We start from the raw sequence: 17,475 nt of genomic DNA on the forward strand, positions 1-17,475 counted from the left end.
GTTGTGAGAGCCTCATAGAAAAAGGCTAAACTTTTGGTGGCTGAGGGAGCCAAAGAGCAGTTTTGCTTTGTTTTTAAAGTCAGATAAATAGATTAAAGAGCTGTTGTTGTTTCAAAAACTGCTGTGAGAAGGGATGAAAGATTGTAAAGTGGGAGGGAAGAAAATATGATTGTGACTCATGGGAAAAGGGAACCAGCTCTGCCTCGCAGAAAATGAAAGTTTCCTTTCAGAGAAAAGAGCTGTCATATGACATCTGTATTTGAGCAGAGAAATGAGGAAGTGCAAGGAGCACTGAGAGGCTCTGGAGTAGAAAGAGGATCCCTGGGAAGAAAGACTCGGAGGAAAAGACACGGGCAAGAAAGGGAGAGGCCGAGAGAATAGGCAGGTAGCCAGGCTGATAAAGAACTCAGATCCCAAGGCAGGGCTTGCATGGCCTCGCTGGGGGCTCGAGAGGAGCGGAAGCCCCTCATAAGGCAGGAGGAGGCCCCTGACAGGCCTGTCACATCTCCCTTTGAGGGCAGGAAGACTGCCTGTGCTGCTGTGTTGCTGGTGGAGATTCTGGAGCGAACCGCTTTTTTTGGCATCGTCTCCAACCTCGTCCTGTACCTCAACAGCAGCAACTTCAACTGGGGCGGCACCCAGTCTTCGCGTGCGGCGCTGCTCTTCTTGGGGGCCTCCTACCTGTTTTCGCCCATCGGGGGCTGGCTTGCGGATGCTTACCTGGGCCGCTACTGGACCATCGCATTCAGCTTCCTGCTCTACTTGCTGTCGGCCTGCCTCCTGCCAGCCGTGGCCTCGCAAGATAGTCGGCTCTGGCTGTGCGGGGAGATGCCAACTTACCCAGTACAACCCGCCTGCAAAAATGGTAGTACGGACTGCAACCAGCAATTGCCAAGTCAATATTGTGCCCCTGTTATGTACAGTGGTCTACTGCTCCTGGCCCTGAGCATCAGCTCTGTCAAAGCCAACCTCACACCATTTGGCGCTGACCAGGTAAGAAGAGATCTGAGCTCACATCTACCCTTCCTATTTAAACAAGAAGGATACCGGTGCACTTTGCTCCTTGTTTCATGGGCTCCTTCTGTCTTCAATATACGTTGATTGAATAAGCACAATACCTCTGAAGTACATTCGAAATGGTTTGGGTTTTTTCCTTTTAAAGAATTCTGGGCACTTTGGTTTATTAAAGGTTGCTGGGAATTGTAAATCTGTGAGGGGGAAACCAGAGGGCCCAGAATTCTTTGAGGGAAATAATGTGTTTTGGATGTGCTTTAAAGGCAAAGTGTATATGCAGCCTTTGGCTCATTGTCTCCTGACTCTTGTTTAAAGCAGAATGCATTATTTTAGTTTATTTTTGCATACTACCTTATATCCTGCTTTTCAGTACAGATTTTCAGCAATAGCAATACAGTATGAGAAAACGCAACATAAACCTAAATGAGTTAAATAAAAAATAGAAAAGGCCTCCAGAAATTGAAAAGTTTTAACCTGCGGCTGAAAAGATAACAGGCTCAGTGTAAAACAAACCTCTCTGGGGAGGGACATCTAAAGTAGGGGCCCTGACTAAAGCATTTGTATGCTGGCTTTTCTTCTTCTTCAGTAGTTTTTCAATTAAATGTAGCTTTTATCTTCCTATGTGTTATTTTTCTGAAAAAGACAATAAAAGTGTTTCGTTTTTTATAAGTAGAATTATTGTTATTATCATCATCATCATCATCATCATCATCAATAATACTAACACCAACCCACCCTTCACCCTACGATCCCAGGGTGGGTTACAGCAATTAAAACACAATGTTAAAAACAACTTGAAACAACTTGCAATCACAGAAATAAAGCAGGTCTTCAAAATAAACATCTAAGCTGTGAAAAGGCAGGGTAAAAAGTCCATCTTCAGGATTCAGCAAAAGCTGTGTAATGAAGAGGCCTCCTCCATGATAAGGGAATTCCTTCTCCCGGGTCTCCAACCCCCTCCCCCCCCAAAAAAAAACCTCTGAGGGAAAGAGGTGTTCTTTCAGGTGTTTGGGGGCCCAGATCATTTAGGGGTTTAGCATGAGAAGGGTTTCTGATGTCTGTACCAATAGGGTCAGTACTTCTGCCATGCTCAGTTTCCACCCAGAACACCATTAAAACCAAACAAACATCTGTAAAAGCATCTGCAGCCAGGGGTCTTTCAAATTTGTAGGCAATTAGGCAACTTCTGACTGAGCTCCTTACAAAGAACGAGGAAGAGCAGTTTCTCCTTCCCCCCTGAGAGCGAATTGAATTTCTCTTATCCTGGTCCTAGAATGGAGCGATTTGTTTGCTTGTGGCAGAACCAGAGCTAAACCGGATTATTCTCCCCAAGTTCTCCATGCTATTTGTGGGTTGCAACATTGGGGGATGGGGGCAATTTTACCAAATATTCTTGGTGGGTTTATTTACTTGTTTTATGACCTGCTTCCCAGCGTTGGATATTGGTGGGTGAAGGAAGCAGTGGGCTAAGAGAGGACTAGAAGGAGGAGGGGCCAAGCCCATTGCTTCCTTCAACTATATTAAGCAACACTATTTTATTGTTGAAGGACGGGTGTAGCTCAGTGGCAAAGCATCTGCTCTGCATGCAGACGGTCACAAGTTCAATCCTTGGCGTCTGGTAGGACTGGGAGAGACCTTTAATGCTAGAGAGGCACTGCCAACTGGTGTAGAGACAATACTGAGCTAGATGGACAAGTGGTCTGACTTGGTATCGGCCAGCTTGCTGTGTTCTTATTAAAGCTAGATCCACAGTTGTGCCAACATTTAATGGATAACAAAATTCAGGAGGCCATTTTGGTAAATATCCTTCAGAATGCAGCTGAAATTCCCCAACAGAACACAAAAAGAGCTTGCTGGATCAGGCTACTGACCCATTTTAGTCTAGCATTCTGTTCTCACAGTAGCCAACCAACAAGCAAGACTGGAACACAACAGCACTTTCCCGTCCTGCAGTTTCCAGCAATTGTATTCAAAAACATGACTGCCTTGAACTGTGGAGGCAGAGCAACGCCATCACAAACCCTCCAAGTGCCTCTATTTTCCAGGAACGTCCCTGATTTAGAGAAGCTGTCCTGGATTCTGATTTGATCCCAGATTGTCCCACTTTTCCTTAGGATATGCCTATTTTTATTGGAGAAATATTGGAGGGTATGGAGTTATCTGACTCCCAAGCCATCTGGAGGCAATCCTGTATAGGGAAGGTTTCTTTTAATGTTGGCATTTTATTATGTTTTTATATGTTGGGAGCTGCCTTTTTCTGAATAAATCTGGCTTGGTAGACGGACCAGTAGAATGGCTTTGGTGTCCGTCCCCCCGCAAAAAAATCTAGGAGATGTTCAGTGTAGCTCCTGCAGTACTGATTGCCCCACCATGTCCAGAACATTCCAGGTTAACCTTTCATCACCTCTCCTTTTTAGATTGCATCTTCACAGTTACTTGGTAGCTCCAAAGCCAGCGCCCTCAAAATGCTTAAACTCCCGCCCACCATCCAGTTTTTGTGCATCTTCATCAAAGCTGTCCTACCCCACCCACTTCCCCATAATTGTTCACAAGCCAAGAAGAAGCCATTGCCTCCCTTGCAGTGGATAAGTCTTCTCACCAGGGTTTGGTGTGTCAGGATACAGCTGCCTCTGTCAAACTCGACCTCAGGGCCCCCTTGGTTTGCACCTCATTCAAATATCTTTTGTGGTATCCCACAAAAGAGTTTTCCATGTGTGCACATCAGCCTTGCAAATAAGACCACAACAGTTATCAACCCCTACAAATGTTTACTAGTCCTAGTGCACTTATACTTGGATGGAAAGGATCCATTGTCTTTCAGGTTTTAAATATATCCCTTGTAGGTCACATGGAGACAGTTCTTACAGGGATAAGTCACACAAGCAACTTGTCTATCAGAATATGGTCTCACTCCCCTGTGCTTTAAAAAATTTGAAGGTGACGGACCGTGGCCGGGATGCCACCCGACGTTTCTTCAACTGGTTCTACTGGAGCATTAATATAGGGGCTGTGATCTCTCTGCTGGTGATTGCCTTCATCCAGCAGAATGTGGACTTCCTTATTGGCTATGCTATCCCTGCTGGCTGCCTGGCCCTGGCCATCATCGTCTTCCTCCTGGCTGCGCCCACCTTTGTCACAAAGCCTGCGGCTGGCAGTCAAGTCTACCCCATGTTCCAGTTGGCCTTCCAGAAAAGCTGCTGTGGCCAAGCAATCCAGAAGATGACCACCAAAACCAGGTAAAGCAGAGGATATCTCTTTCGGCTGGCCAAGGCCATCTACCCTATGGGACTTTCCTCTGAACAGTGCTGGATGTGTGCTTAGGACTGGCATGACCACCACTCAAAAAGCATGTTTGTAGCAGTTGGTTTAAAAAACAAAACAAAACTTCTTTAGATCAGTCAGAAAGGGTTAAGCATTACCTTCCGGCAAGGAGTTACCCTTTACCTAGACGGCATTAACACAGTGCAGGTGTACAGATGCAGCAATCTTGAGGGAATTATGGACTTTACCATTTTAGGATGCAAGTAGGGGGTGATATTAAAAAACAGGGCCCACCAGATAAAATGGTTCTTGTTTGGTCTGTTCTCTATGATGTTAGCTTTCTACTTTCAGAGAGTTTCTTAAACACACACACACAAAATATTTTTTTTAAAATGGCATCCCCTGCTACAGTCTGAAATAATACAGCCTATTCAACCTCTTCATTCTGCTGCATTTTCAGACAAGGCCACATAAACTTATCCTAAGGGAATAGCTTCTTAATTAATTTAATATTCTATTTTTTTCTATAGTGAAAATGTGACTAGCGAAGCTGAGCCTTGAAATCATTGGGAGCTCTCATATTATTTGGTTGGTCCACTTGTGTTGTGTGGAAAGGGACTGTATAAAAACACCCCTCAAGAAGGGCGGAAAGTATCTTCCAGTTGCAGTAGGTGAAGCAATGCATGCTTCTCACTCACCAAGTGCACTGGAATCTGCCAGATAAGATACTGAGTCAGGCCATTAGTCCTTCGAGAGCAAGGGTAGGGCATCTTTGTTTCTCCAGATGGTGTTGGAGTTCCCATTATTCCTTACTACAGACCATTTCTGAAGGGCTGATGGGAGCTGTAGTCCAACAACAACTGGAGGGCCGCAGGGTTCCCCATTCATGGACTAGCCCAATATTGTTTGCACTGACTGGCAGCAGGTTTGCCAAGGTTTTGGATGGGTTTTTCTTTGCCCTGCCTAAAAATGTCAGGAATTGAACCTGGAACCTTCTTCATCCAAAGCATATGGTTCACCACCCACAGAACTCTCCTTACAGCAAAGATGGAAAACCTGTGGTCCTCCAGATGTTGTTGAACTATAGTCCTTGACCATAGGCCGTGCTGGCTGTGGCTGATGGGAGCTGTGGCTCTCTATGTTATCTGATGCCAAGTTTCCTATCCCTTACAGCAGGGCAGGAGAAGAAACAATTCTCACTCTATTTCCAACCCAGAGGAATGCACTCTCAGGGCCAAGGCTGAAAGGGACTGTGTGGGCTTTGTGGGAAATAGATGGGTGCTTTGTCCACCTTTGAACAGGTTGTTGAGTTCCGGGGAATGTCACTTCAGGCTCTGTAATAACAGTCTTGATTCCTGTAAATGAAGTGAAACTGCTATTTGGGGATAAGAAGCCCACATGAACTCATCTGAAGCCTGGAGTGTGACCCTGGTCATGTTCTAAAAGCCCTGATACACTTTTGCTGTTCCTTTTATCTACAGAACACATAGTAACCAGTCAGAAGCCGAGGCTAATGGCTCACTTTCAGGTCCAAGAACCCAGCCTGTGGGGATGTCACATGAGCATATTGCCAACTTCCAAGTGATCATGAAGATCCTACCTGTGTTGCTCACTCTCATCCCATACTGGATGGTCTATTTCCAGGTAGGGCACGGCACCGTTTCCCAATTCTGGTCTGAAGCCCTGATCCATTTAGTGCAGGTATGGGGAAGCTGTGGCCCTCTGGATGTTTCTGAACTACAGCTTGCAGCATCCCTGACCGTTGACCATGCTGGCTTGGGCTGATGGGATTTGGAGTCCCAAAACATTTGGAGGGTTACAGATTCCCCATACCTGGTTTAGTGGCTGGAGTTAGAAGGAGTGGAAGGTTAAAGGATGACCTTTCATTGCCAAAATGTTCTTAAACCATGTGTGACTTCATACTTTCATAATAATAGCACATAATAGTAATAGTGTGGTACAGGAACTCTCTCTATTTGGTCACTTTGCACTAAGCATGAAGCTTGGTCTTTGGCCTACATAAGCTCTGCCCCATCCTTAGCAGGGAAGCAAATTCATCTAGGATTGCAATCCGCTCAAGCCCAAACTTAGTTCCAAGCAAACTTGCATAGGGTGATCAGACTGCAAGGTTCCTAGCAGGGCTAGATTTGGACCTTTAGAGGCCCTAAGCACTTAAAGGATTTGGGTTCCCTCTTCTATATCTCATTCAAAATATAAACAATAAAAAACCATAAAATAAAATTTATTTTTTGAAATGAAATGAAAGATGGGAAATAACGTTTAGTTTTATATATTTGTATAAATAATGTTTCTGTTTGTTCAGCTGCACCATATGGTCCATGGTAAATCTGGCAATGGGAAAATTCTGTGGTGACCCCCTTCCCTTGGTGCCCTAAGGAGGGGCTATAGAAAAAACAGGGTGTCTGCCCGTTTCATTTCCCCCTTGGTTCCTGTTGTCTTTTACAGCACAGCTGTAAAGTTGACAAGCAGTTACTATAAAGTGAAATGAAATGCACATTAAAATCAAAGCTATGGAGGCAGAGGTGTTTCTATTCCCGTACATTTTTTCCAACAAGGTCATAAATCCTTGTTTGTAGGTGAGTGGGTTGCCAGGGAAATGTGAAACCATTTATCCCAAAGAGATATTTGCGAGGGAGAAGGAGCAAGCGTGGCGGCAACAATAAAACAGATTATTCTAAATGTTAAAAATTGCTTAGGAGGCTGTCTGTTTTGATACAAGCTCATGGTGTTTCCATACAACACGGTTTCGCTTATCCACTCTGAGTGCTATGGCACTAAGTCAGCTGTTGAGAGAGGTCTTCCTTCTCCAAGGCACCAGGCATCTCAGCAGGGATAGAGAACTTCCAGGTGTTGCTGGACTCCATTTGCTATCACCCCTGACTGTTTGCTATGCTGGGTGGGCTTAATGGGAGTTGGAATCCAACAACAGAGGGCTACAGGTTACCTCCCCCTGGCATTCTTTTTAATGAATCCATTTAATAATATGCCTTTTAACTGATTAACCAATTCATGATTAAAATCAGAGTTGTGCCAAAATGGGACGAGGATACACATTGCACAGAATACACAGCCTCTTATGTAATCAAACACACCCAGACACACTTTCACTGATTGCTGGGGATAGGTCTGCAAAACAGTGAGGAAATGGCAACTCATTCTGAGTAAAAGTAGGCGCCCTTGCTGTGGTTGGCTTTGTGATGTCATCATGTAGCTAAATCTGATTGGCCAACTACAAGGCAACCCATTCCTGAGGTGCTCAGATAATGAATTTCACTGTTCTTGCAGCATCTGCCCTGCAGATGGCTGGGAAACCAACGTGTACTGAAGACCCATGGATGGGTATGGGCACATCAAAGAAAGCCCTGTGCATCTGCTTATTTATAAGGACTTTCGAAGTTTGTTAGTTTGTGTAGGCATGTGCTACATTTACATCCCTGACTTTGCTCTATGATGGAACTCACGGTGGCATACAAGCGTTCTTCCCAGATGTTCTTCCCATCCAACACTGACAAGACCCAGGCCTGAAACATGGTGCCTGGAGGAGTTTCTCTGGGTGACTCCTGGGGGCCATGGCATTTTGGGGCTCCCCAGTGGTTTTTTTGAGGGGGTGGGACCCTCAATTCTCAGAGGGCCATGCACATGACATCAGGACATTGCCTTGGGCCCCCTCAAATATCTGGAGAAGCTGGCGCCTCTGCCTGCAAAGCTTCAACTAAGTGGTTGCATAATGAGACTCAGACCAGAACTTGGGCCCTACGTTCCTGTTTTCCATACTTTATTAGTGTTTCAGGGCTGCAACATATCCTTTGCTTGCAATGGATGAATAAAAGTTTATTGCAGATTCAATTAAGTTGTTTTGGGGTTGGTTTGTTTTTTGCAATTGTGACCCCACATATTACACAGGCTGACCCCACTCCTGTGTTTTTGTTTCCCTTACTGAAACCCTCTTCTGGTCTCAAGAGACATTTTTTCATGGTTCTGGCTGCTTTATAGGACAGAAGTTAGGGGGTTTTGTACCATTCACAGGATTTGGGTGATAATTTCTACTTTTGTAGCAGAGGCAGCTGAATATGCAAATACAGTCAGATCTGCATATCTAGCCACCAGGGAGAGAACACATTAAATGTTTCTTATTGGCATTTAATATGATCAGGGATTTAAACAGCTCTGGCTGGCTTTATTAGATGCATTATTTGTGAGTTTCATGGAGACTTGTTATCACTGACAATGATTTATGAGTTCCTGAATTTTACAACAGATTCATGTGTTTGTAAAGTTGGTGCAAAATTGTTTCCTTATTTCTTCACATCAAGGAATAACACAAGAATAGTTGTCTGTCTGTGGTGGGCATTGCCAATGATGTCCAGACATTTGATCATCACAGAGCTTATACCAGTGGTTCCCAAACCTTTTTGGTTCCATAAACTCATTCCCAGTGCTGCTTACTCTACCTTAGGAGAAGTTTTATTAGTACTTTGCATGCCCCACTAAGGAAGATAATAACACAATAAAATTCAAAGCAGTAACAATTATTTGCACATTTATTAAAAATCCAGTTGAAACTATTTAGTTTAGTTAATTCAACGAAATTGATTGGCTTGTTCCAGATATATCAGCTGCTCAAAATCTGATTGTCATTTACACTTCCAGTGCTTCCCTGCTGCCCCCTTGCCTCTTAATACCCCCCAAGTAATTCCCCCCTTTGGGAACCCCTGGCTTAGACCCTGACAGTCAGCTGGGTTGGGGTCAATCAAAGACTCATGATCTTTCTAGCTGAGCATATATATCTTTAATGGCATTCCTCTTGTCTCGCGTTTTAGATGCAGTCAACCTACTACCTGCAGGGTCTGCACCTCTACATCCCCAACATCTTTCAGAAGAGTCAGCAGAACAACAGTGCTTTCTCAGTGGCTGCAGATGGTCACTACACGGTAGGCCATGAGAAACATTGCTGTGTGGTTTCGTTAGACCTTGAGAAGATGGTGTAAGACTGTCCAGCCCAGACGACGGAGCTTGTGCCAAGCTCTGTGCTATATGAAGGGGATGAGCTGTGGTGACTTGGGTCACATTGTGACAAATGTGGCACCCATCACAACAAATGTCTCTTTTAAGTGGAGGAGATATGGGTGCTCAACAGCTCCAATAAACAGGCTTAGCCTGTGGTGAATGTGTTAAGGAACAACAGGGCTTCTTCAGGGAAGGGACATAAAGCAACAGCCTGGTTCTGCCCGGAGCAACATTCCTCCTCCTCTGCAACAGCCCATGCACAACCCCTGTTTTTATAGGCAGAATAGCTGCTGACAAGCTGCATGTGACTCTAGCAATGATAACAGGCCTCAGACACCACAAACAGAAGAGAAATTGTTCCACTTCCCCTCAGGCCCCAAACTGTGTTGTGCTAAGCTAAGGGGAGAGTTGAGATGGGAATAAGGATGGGATGCATATGCAGGAGAGAATGAGGGATTTTGGGGAAAGAACTCAGGCATTCATGTTGGCTTTGGACTTCTTTCTTAAGGGAATGCCCTTCTATTTCATGAATAGGAAGCAGTCTCTTTTATTTGAAGGACTTAAACGGCATTGATTCCCCCCCATCCTTTCTGATATTGCTGGCCCATCTCCTCAGCTTGGTAGCTGTGGTGCTTTTATTCCTGTTTCTCAACTTCATTCTGGGGAAAACATCCTCAGAATATGCAGCCATGATCCATATAGTGGTCTCTGGAAATTGCTGTTGAAAAAATGTACGTGTGGGTTCATTTCCTTCTTGCAGGGAGCCAACCATATGCAGAGATTGCCACGAACAGGACTGTGCTTTTTGCACATTCTGTAAAACACTCTATTCTGGGGAATATGATAAAAGCACGATCGTGTAATTGTATTACTTGTATACAACCAACCCATGATAATCAGGGGTGAGAAAGTACACTGTGATATTGGGCAGCCACTACATGTTTAAAAGGGATGCGGGTGGTGCTGTGGTCTAAACCACAGAGCCTAGGGCTTGCCGATCAGAAGGTCGGTGGTTTGAATCCCTGCTATCCTGCTATGGGGTGAGCTCCCGTTGCTTGGTCCCGGCTCCTGCCCACCTAGCAGTTCAAAAGCATGTCAAGTTGCAAGTAGATAAATAGGTACCGCTCTGGCAGGAAGGTAAATGGCGTTTCTGTGCACTGCTCTGGTTTGCCAGAAGTGGCTTAGTCATGCTGGCCACATGACCTGGAAGCTGTCTGCAGACAAACGCCTGCTCCCTTGGCCTATAGAGCAAGATGAGCACCACAACCCCAGAGTCGTCTGTGACTGGACCTAATGGTCAGGGGTACCTTTACCTTTACCTTACATGTTTTGAAGGTTGTACCAATTGGCCACAGCAGTCAGGGACAGTTGACACAACCAGACTATTGCATTCAAAAATGTTAGTTGAGCAGAAGAAGTCCTGTGGTTCCTTCATCAGTTTGCAACTCAACCCACTTACCACAGCAGGGCAGACCATTCCTGGCACAGTAAATAAGGGCGGGATTGTGAGGGGTGAGCATTTGGGAGAAGCAATGACACCAGGTGTTGAAAGTGGTTGCTGAACTCTGCATGGACCCACTCACTGTGACAGTATGGTGGTGTGTATTGTCCCTTTGCAGCTCCATAGAATCCAAGCCTATTGCAGGACATCCCATCAAACAGGTGTTACCACATCCTCTAGCTTCATAGAAGTGTCAGTGGTACCTGTAAGCAGAGCTTTTTTTCAGCTGGAACTCACTGGCACTTAGTTCCAGCACCTCTCAAGTGGGCACCATAGCCATTATAAGAGAGGCATTCATGGTGAGTTCCTGCACCTCCTCTCCCAGAAAAAACAACACTCTGTAAATATATCTGAAGTGTGCTCTCTCTCTCTCCAGTTCCCAGATGCCTGGCTCCTTCTAGCTAATGTGGTGGTTCTGCTGGTCCTGGTGCCACTAAAGGACCGGGTCATAGACCCCTTCCTGGCAAAGAGGAAGCTATTGCCTTCAGCACTGAAGAGGATGGCTCTAGGCATGTTCTTTGGGCTTGCCTCAGTTCTTGTTGCAGGTGAGTCATTCATTTGTCTGTATCAATCCCAACCGCTTCCAGACAGGCAGGGGCGTAGCTAGGGGGTGGTGAGGAAGGCCCCTGTCAGGGGCGCAGGTGGGGGGGCACGCAAAATTGGCTAAAAAATATGTCCATAAATATGTCTATAAATAAAAATATTGATTATTGCCTCATAAGAAAAGGTTTTAAATAGAGGATCTTTATATGATGTGCTGGGCCCTTTTTTTTTTTACCTCTTTTTTCTGTCCCACATTCCTTTTTCTTTAAATTTCTGTGGCTAGGGGGCACACTCTGGACAGTTCTGCCAGGGGTGCAAGATCACCTAGCTATGGCTCTGCAGGCAGGTAGCTCCAGGGGTGGAGGAAGGAGGGTGCAGTAGTGGTGGACCACCCTGGGTGTCATCACTGAGGGGGGGTGACAAAATGCCAGGCGCCACTCACTGAGCCACGCATCTCTCCTGGGAGAGACATGGTGGCTTGGGTGTGCTCAGGCTCCTACACTGCCCAAACAGTCTGCCCGCCGCCTCCCCCTCAGCTGTGGGGCGGCTGAGTAGGAGGAGGCAGGCAGACTCCTCGGAGACCCCTCAGAGTGTCCTGCCCCGGCTGGCCCCACCCCATGGGCTGCTGGCCCGTCCCCTGGGTGCAGGGAACGCGCACCGCCCCAGGCACCCGATTGGCTTGCTCTGCCGCTGGGTAGCTCCAAGTGCCACCCAATCATTGCTCTTCCATTGTATCTACCACTGCAACTACAATGGACTTTATGTATCTCACTGTGTTCTGTTCTCATCAATGGGCATGGGTTTTGTGAATGGAACCATTTGAAACTCAGCACACATTCACTATCACCCTTGTGGGTGCCATTATAACCCCATGTTACTTTTAAAATTGATGTTTTAATTATATCACTAAAACACCTATCCAAGTTTTATTAAGAACATTGAAAGAGATAACAGGGGTAATACACCATACTGCTGTAATACTTCAGTAATGTTCTGACCCTACATTATAGTGTTATAATGCTAGATCTTTCTTTCCTGGTTTGCTTTTTTAATGTTATCCCTGGGAACACATTTTAGTGATAATTAAAACAAAAACAAAAACAGAGTAATAAAATGGTGCTCACCACAAATATTATAAATAATAAATGCATGCTGAGCAGTGATAGGTTCAATCTCTCAATATGTTACTGTCCGACATCAAACCCCCATTCTTTAAGAAAGATGGAAGAGTAGCACTAAACGCATCTGCACATGTGGAGATTGTGCTGCTTTCCCATTCTTCGGGGCGGCGGGGGGGAGGGGAAGCTGGGTATTCTGTGTTCTGAGGGAAGATGGAAGAATAACAGGAAAAATAGAGGAAGACAATAATGGGATGGCGATGCTTCCTGCAGAAAGTGATTGACTAATGCACAGCAATTCTAAAATAAATGCCTCATAAGGGAAGCACTCCCCAGTTCCTATTTTTAGAGTAAAACCAGTTGAGCCCAAAGCATAAAAGATAATAGGTTTATCAGCCACCTTGCTCCAATAGAATCAGAAACAAGGCTTCAGGAATAAGGAATGCTATTTTATCAGTTCCAGGAATCGATTTGTATTTCATGAAATAGCATGCATTACAGTTGTCCTGTGATTATACTACTTCACAATGCAGATGAGGGATTGTAGGTTTCTGAATTCCTCTGCCATGTAAACAACAACAACAAACAATAAAAACTCAGTTACCAGTATTTAAAAAATAGCACCCTGGGGAGAAAGCTGGGCTGTAACCCTGCATTGTGACATGTTATCCTTCCTTGGGAAGGGAACCTTTGTTACAAAGTGCATTCAGTCATGCCTTACACACAAAAATGCATACTACTTACTTACTACTAGAAGGACTATACAATCTGATTTTTTCTGAAGACCTGCCCTGAGCGTTGCAGTCCAGATGTCCAGGTTGCAATGCAAATGTCAGGATGCTTTAGCCAGTGCTGATTGCCCACTAGGCCTGGCAATCATCCGCACAGGCTGTGCAGTCCATATAGCTGCTTCCCCACAGTGTGCGCAGGGGTGCCCCAGATCACATGCTCACAATATATAGATATAGAGTCATTCCAAACCCTGGCAAGGCTTTGTAGAGCAGCAGGGCCACCTTCCATGGCTGGAAGATGGAGAAGGGTAGGACAATTGCTACATCAACCCAGCACAAGAGGAGGGGGAATTAAATTGCTCTCCCCCTTGTTAGAAAGGCCCATCCCAGAGGCCAGCTGGAAATTCCTGCAGAAGCATCTAATGACCCAGTTCTGGACATTTGCAGCATCTGGGAAACTCCTCTAGAACTTCACACTGTTGCTGACATTTAATGTCTTGCCTGGGAGCGAGACTGTACTGCTTCCCTGGTTGTCTTATGTAAGCCCAGTTTAGTCATGAGATGCCTGGCATGGTCTGAGGAGTCAGGAGCCAGGTTGGCCCTCACAGTGAAAGGACAATTAGGAATGCCTCCGTATAACTGAAACACCATGTATGTTCCATTCTTCCCTCATGTTAACGAGTTTGTGAGTGCCAGGCACCTATAATCCCTGGATCCAGGGTTCAGGAAACTTGATTAAAATATAAGCCAGGCTAGCTTCTTCATGAGGTAATCACCATCAAGAAAGAACAAAGGAAAGGCGATGAGCCATTGAGAAAGCAGTGGAGAGGGGGCTCTGTGCGGGATTAAAAATGGGTGGGGCTCTTAGATAGTGAGAAGGACAAAGCCTGTTTCTTAGAGAGCAGAGCTTTTTGTGGAGTGACCTAGAATAGGGGAAAGTTGCAGGCTGGAAAGGCAGAGAGAGAGAGTCATGGCTGATTTCTGCTTGAATCCAAGGCTGTGGCTATGGGAGAAACAAGACTCCTCTGAGGTGTTAATGTTGTGAACCTTTCCATCATAGGCTCAGGTTGCATATATGTGTAAATAACCATATTTTATAAAGACACCACAGTCCCCGCTGTGCCACATTTACAAAAGGAAACAGAGGCACCAGGTAAGCATCTGGAACCCCTGAAATCTCACACTGCTCGGAGATTGGGGTGACATGCAACTTTATGTTCCATTCTTTCCCAATACCCTTTTTGTGCTACACTACCTGTAGCGGGTGGCGCTGTGAGTTAAACCACAGAGCCTAGGACTTGTTGATCGAAAGGTCAGCGGTTCAAATCCCCGCGGCGGAGTGAGCTCTCGTGGTTCGGTCCCAGCTCCTGCCCACCTAGCAGTTCGAAAGCACCCCTAAGTGCAAGTAGATAAATAGGGACCTCTTTCTAGCGGGAACGTAAACAGTGTTTCCGTGTGCAGCGCTGGTGCTGGCTCGCCAGATGCAGCTTCGTCACGCTGGCCACGTGACCCGGAAGTGTCTACGGACAGCGCTGGCTCCCGGCCTCTTAAGCGAGATGAGCACGCAACCCCAGAGTCGGACACGACTGGCCCGTACGGGCAGGGGTACCTTTACCTTTTACCTGTCTCTCAGTCATTATGACCCTTAAAGAACCATTTACACCTCTTGCAATTGTGGCATGATAAGGACTCATTGAAACAGCAATCTGAGGAGGAGGGGAGATTCATTTGAAGCATTAATTGGCAAACGGAAAAGTGCACAGAAGTGTACCACATGGCTCTCTTTTAAGCTGTTAGCTGGTGGAATACTCTCATTAAAGGAACAGCGAACACCCACACCCACACAGAGGCATGGCCTATGATTAAATATATCCCATCTGTGAAGTGCATCATTCCTATGGGTCTAAAGGCTGCTTCTGCTCAATAGGTGTTCTGGAGTCTGAGCGTCTGAAATACGTGAACAACAATGGGACCATCTCACAGAGAATTGGGAAGGATGTTTACAATGCAGCCCCGCTCTACATCTGGTGGCAAATCCCTCAATACCTGCTCATTGGAATCAGCGAAATCTTTGCCAGCATTCCTGGTAAGCAGCACAGAAGAGTTTTCTATCACACTAGCAAGCCTGGAACTGCACACAAGGGGGAAAGCTGCTGGGAGGGGCTCAATGGAAGCCTAAATACAGTTATGGTTTATGGAGCCTTGAATAATGGTTTAAAAATAGCTGGTACCTTGCTCTTCTGGTTAACCAACACTCCTTTCTCCCAGGGCTGGAGTTTGCCTACTCAGAAGCTCCCAAATCCATGCAAGGAGCCATCATGGGTCTCTTCTTCTTCATTTCTGGTGTGGGATCACTTTTAGGATCTGGCCTCCTGACATTGCTCTCTCTGCCGGCCGATGGCTGGATGCACTGCCCAGAGGATTTTGGTAAGTGATACAACATCTGCTGCCCTTTATCTACAAGTAGCGGGTAAAATCTGACTGTAGGGAGAGTTAAAGGGCCTCTTGACATGCCCCTCCTAGGGTCTGGGCTTTGGCCTATGTCCGAGTAATAACAGCAGGACAGCGTAGGCAAGAAAGGAACCTGGTGTGTCTGAGAGGTCGCAAAGAAGGTATGTTGTCAGGAGGCTGCTGTAGACAGAGAATACGAGGAAAGAATTGCCTGGCGTGGTGAATGCTGCAGTCCGTGGCAATGGGACTCCCTGCTGCTGGCCTGCTTTGTGTACACTAATGGCTCTCCCTTTTTCTCCCCTAGGGAACATTAACAAATGTCGGATGGATTATTATTTCTTCCTGCTGGCCGGGATTCAGACAGTAACCTGTGTCCTCTTTGTCTGGATCTCCATCCGCTATGAGCGCCTCCGCTCTGCTGGCCGCGAGGGCAACTAACATCCTCTGCCTTCTTCTTCCACCGGGACTGCAAAGAGGCGCCAGAGTCCCCTGGATCTCAGCTTGCTGCAGAATCCCCACCACTGTAGCCTATATGGTTAACTGCTGGGACGTTGCAGAGGCCAATGGTATATAAAAGGATTAGAGAAATTAATTGGGGATAGAGCCGTCAGTGGCAGCCAGCCAAAGTCGACAACCGCACGTTCAAAGTGTCATTAACGTCTTAGTTCTTGAAGCTGAGCCCGGGGAGCCCAAATTAATTATCCCGGGATATAAGCCACTGTGACTAAGTCACACGGACCCGTTCTCTGACCTGGCAAAGCTGCTCTCGCTCCTGTGAGTGCTTAACATTCATTTTGCAGCTCAGCTGTTCTTTTGGGTGGCGGGATTAAACTCCAAAATAAGAGAGTTCTCCCTGTATCTCTCCTCCCTCTGCCCCCCCCCCCCATGCCCAAGCCAATGGCAAGACCATTCTGTCTTTAAGCCACTGTGTAGCCTTCTTGGAATTCACCTCCTCGGGGAAATTATTCTCTCTGGCCAAGGGTGTAGCAAATGGAGATGTGGCTGGTGATGGGTTAAGACATCAAATATATACAGCAAAGCTTTTCACACAACGAAATCTGGTGTGGAGGGATCCATAGTCCTCTTCTGAGAATGGACATGGCCTTTAAGGTGTGCACCATCCATTAGTAAGAGCCAGTTTTGTCACAGAGAAAACAACACCTGTTGCCCTGCTTCTGGGGGGCATGGCTTCTGTTGCATGAAGAAAAGAAAGTGGTGGGCCTGGGATTTGAAGAGCACAACAGTGTTAATGGATTGGGCCCAGAGAAGATGGAAAGGAATGGCACTTGTGGAATGGGGACTTCCTGACTGCTCCCTCCCACCTCACGGCAGGCCCTTAGACACAAACATCCAGCAATGGCAGGAGGTGGGGTATGGCAGGGACTGCAATGGGACAGGGAAATCAGAGGAAGCTGACAGGGGAATCTTGGGGAAGCTTTAAGTACTTTAAGACCTCTGTGGATCCAAGCACTTGTATTTTGAACTTATGCAATGTGAACCTATGTCACTTCATTCTACATGTGGGGAATACAGGGATAGAATTATGTTGTGGAATGGAAACATCAGTCACTTTCAATTAAAAAAACAATCACCCAATGTGTTTCTGATCCTGTGACTGAACAAACTTCACTTGCAAACGTGAGCCAGCACAAAATCTAAAATAATGTTTCAATAATTGCTTTAGTAAGCCTTCTTGTGGTCTTTTAAGTCCATCTCAGCATTCCTTTTGGAATGCAAAGAAGAGTAGAATTATCTTTGCAATGCCAAAACCCCAAAAGTGAAAAGCTGGTTTCTGTGTGGAAGAAGCCTGGCATAGATGTGGGTCAAA

The 17,475-nt window shown here is 46.0% G+C and overlaps 1 protein-coding gene across 1 annotated transcript; it reads left to right on the forward strand.

Annotated features, from left to right (window-relative positions):
* The first annotated feature begins 229 nt into the window (after nt 1-229).
* SLC15A3 (solute carrier family 15 member 3) lies at nt 230-17,243 on the forward strand. Its single transcript, XM_081930707.1, has 8 exons — nt 230-993; nt 3,952-4,250; nt 5,757-5,919; nt 9,117-9,227; nt 11,181-11,349; nt 15,124-15,282; nt 15,465-15,623; nt 15,952-17,243. Exons 1-8 carry the CDS (start codon nt 430-432, stop codon nt 16,083-16,085), a joined length of 1,758 nt encoding a protein of 585 aa, XP_081786833.1. The 5' UTR covers nt 230-429; the 3' UTR covers nt 16,086-17,243.
* The last annotated feature ends 232 nt before the right edge of the window (nt 17,244-17,475 follow it).

Source organism: Podarcis melisellensis, assembly GCF_964234715.1.
Source record: "Podarcis melisellensis genome assembly, chromosome: 1".
Classification (NCBI taxonomy): domain Eukaryota; kingdom Metazoa; phylum Chordata; class Lepidosauria; order Squamata; family Lacertidae; genus Podarcis; species Podarcis melisellensis.